This window comes from Notothenia coriiceps, unplaced genomic scaffold (assembly GCF_000735185.1).
Source record: "Notothenia coriiceps isolate Sejong01 unplaced genomic scaffold, NC01 NC01_scaffold00011684, whole genome shotgun sequence".
Lineage (NCBI taxonomy): Eukaryota > Metazoa > Chordata > Actinopteri > Perciformes > Nototheniidae > Notothenia > Notothenia coriiceps.
The window spans coordinates 1-1,502 of NW_011344385.1; the positions used below are offsets into that span (position 1 = coordinate 1).

The following is a 1,502-nucleotide window of genomic DNA, read 5'->3' on the forward strand; positions in this document are numbered from 1 at the left end:
GGCCAGCTGTAATTCACTGAGATGTTCTTTAAAGTTCATTTCCACAAAAAAGCTACACTCCTCACATATGATCATAAACAGTTGATCATATGTCTTATTGACCCTCCTCAGTTGGTTGTTCTTGTTATGATCTGCATTCTGACATGATTGTTTCTTTGGCAGATGTTAGTGCCCCCCCCAGTGGCCCCCGGAAGAGTGAAAGCCCTTTCTTCCTGATGGGGAAGGTGGTCATGCAGCAGAGCTATGTCTGTGCTCTTATAGCCATGATGGTAAATATTCAACATGATTTTATACTTTTATACATTTACGTAAGAGTAAATATCACTCAATGAACACATAAGGTTCTACCAGATTTTGTGAGCCTATAACAATATGGATGTCACATATTGTCAATAATGAGTTGTGTCCATGCTGTGCAGGTGTGGAGCATCACGTACCACAGCTGGCTGACCTTCGTGCTGCTGCTGTGGGCCTGCCTCATCTGGATGCTGCGCGCCAGGTGACTATTCAAGACTTAGATGAACAACTTGATTATCTTTAAACGTTATAATAACTGTTGAAGCGACTGAGAGGCTGACGTCACGCCTGGTTGCCTCTGTCTGACGCAGGATCAAAAACTAATGCTGAGATCCAGAAATCCAGAAATGCAATAAAATCTTAATTTAATTCAAAATGATCAACTTGTTGTAACTCGCACAATCAAATATGTTCGCAATAATCCAGCTCTGAAAGGGTTGCAGTCAACCAAAAGCACAGCAATCCTCTCACCGTCTCTTACACACAAACCTAAACACAGTGTAAACCCTTCTTTATGTTTCTTTTGTTATTGTTGCCCCATTGTTTTTGTCATGTTTTGCTTCTTTTATTGGGTCCAGGAATTCTGTTATGCATTGTTTGGCGTCCTGTCCTGAAAGGCGCCACAAAATAAAATGTATTATTTATTATTATTATTAACAGATATTATAAACTAAACAATGCATATCTTAAATTGTATAGTTTTCTAGTTGTGTAGATTTCACCGGCTGCATTGTGACTGAGCCCCCTCTCACATGTTGTATTCACTGAGCTGTGTGTCTGCAGGCGCCATGCGGCCACCCTCTGCTCCCCCTTCATCCTGCTGTACGGCCTGGCTCTGTGCTGCCTGCAGTACGTCTGGGCCATGGAGCTGCAGCCGGAGCTGCCCACCACCGTGGGCACCATGAGCCTCCGCCAGCTGGGGCTGGACCGAGACCAGTACCCCTGTCTGAGGCTGGGAGCCATGGTAAGAGGAGAGGAGGGATTGGTCACTGACTTGATGGTGATGAAGTATAAGGTTGTGACTTTTTATGAGATTATGTATGATATTTGTATCACTGACTGACAGTAAAGTACGGAGGCCGACAGGTGCAAACATGCTACAACAGCACAAAATACTCCAATCGGGAGAAATGCGCTGCAGCTGCAAAACCATGCAAATATAAAAATACATATGTACTGAAACACATGGAAATAAAGAAATATCT

General features: G+C 43.3%; 1 protein-coding gene across 1 annotated transcript; it reads left to right on the plus strand.

Moving 5' to 3' along the window:
• Nucleotides 1–42: 42 nt before the first annotated feature.
• On the plus strand, nucleotides 43–1,261 carry LOC104946965 (piezo-type mechanosensitive ion channel component 1-like; the record flags this gene model as incomplete). The annotated part of the gene is made up of 3 exons (XM_010772882.1): nucleotides 43–269; nucleotides 420–499; nucleotides 1,081–1,261. Coding segments are annotated over exons 1-3 (387 nt in total), but the record flags the coding sequence as incomplete, so codon positions are not given.
• Between the last annotated feature and the right edge of the window lie 241 nt (nucleotides 1,262–1,502).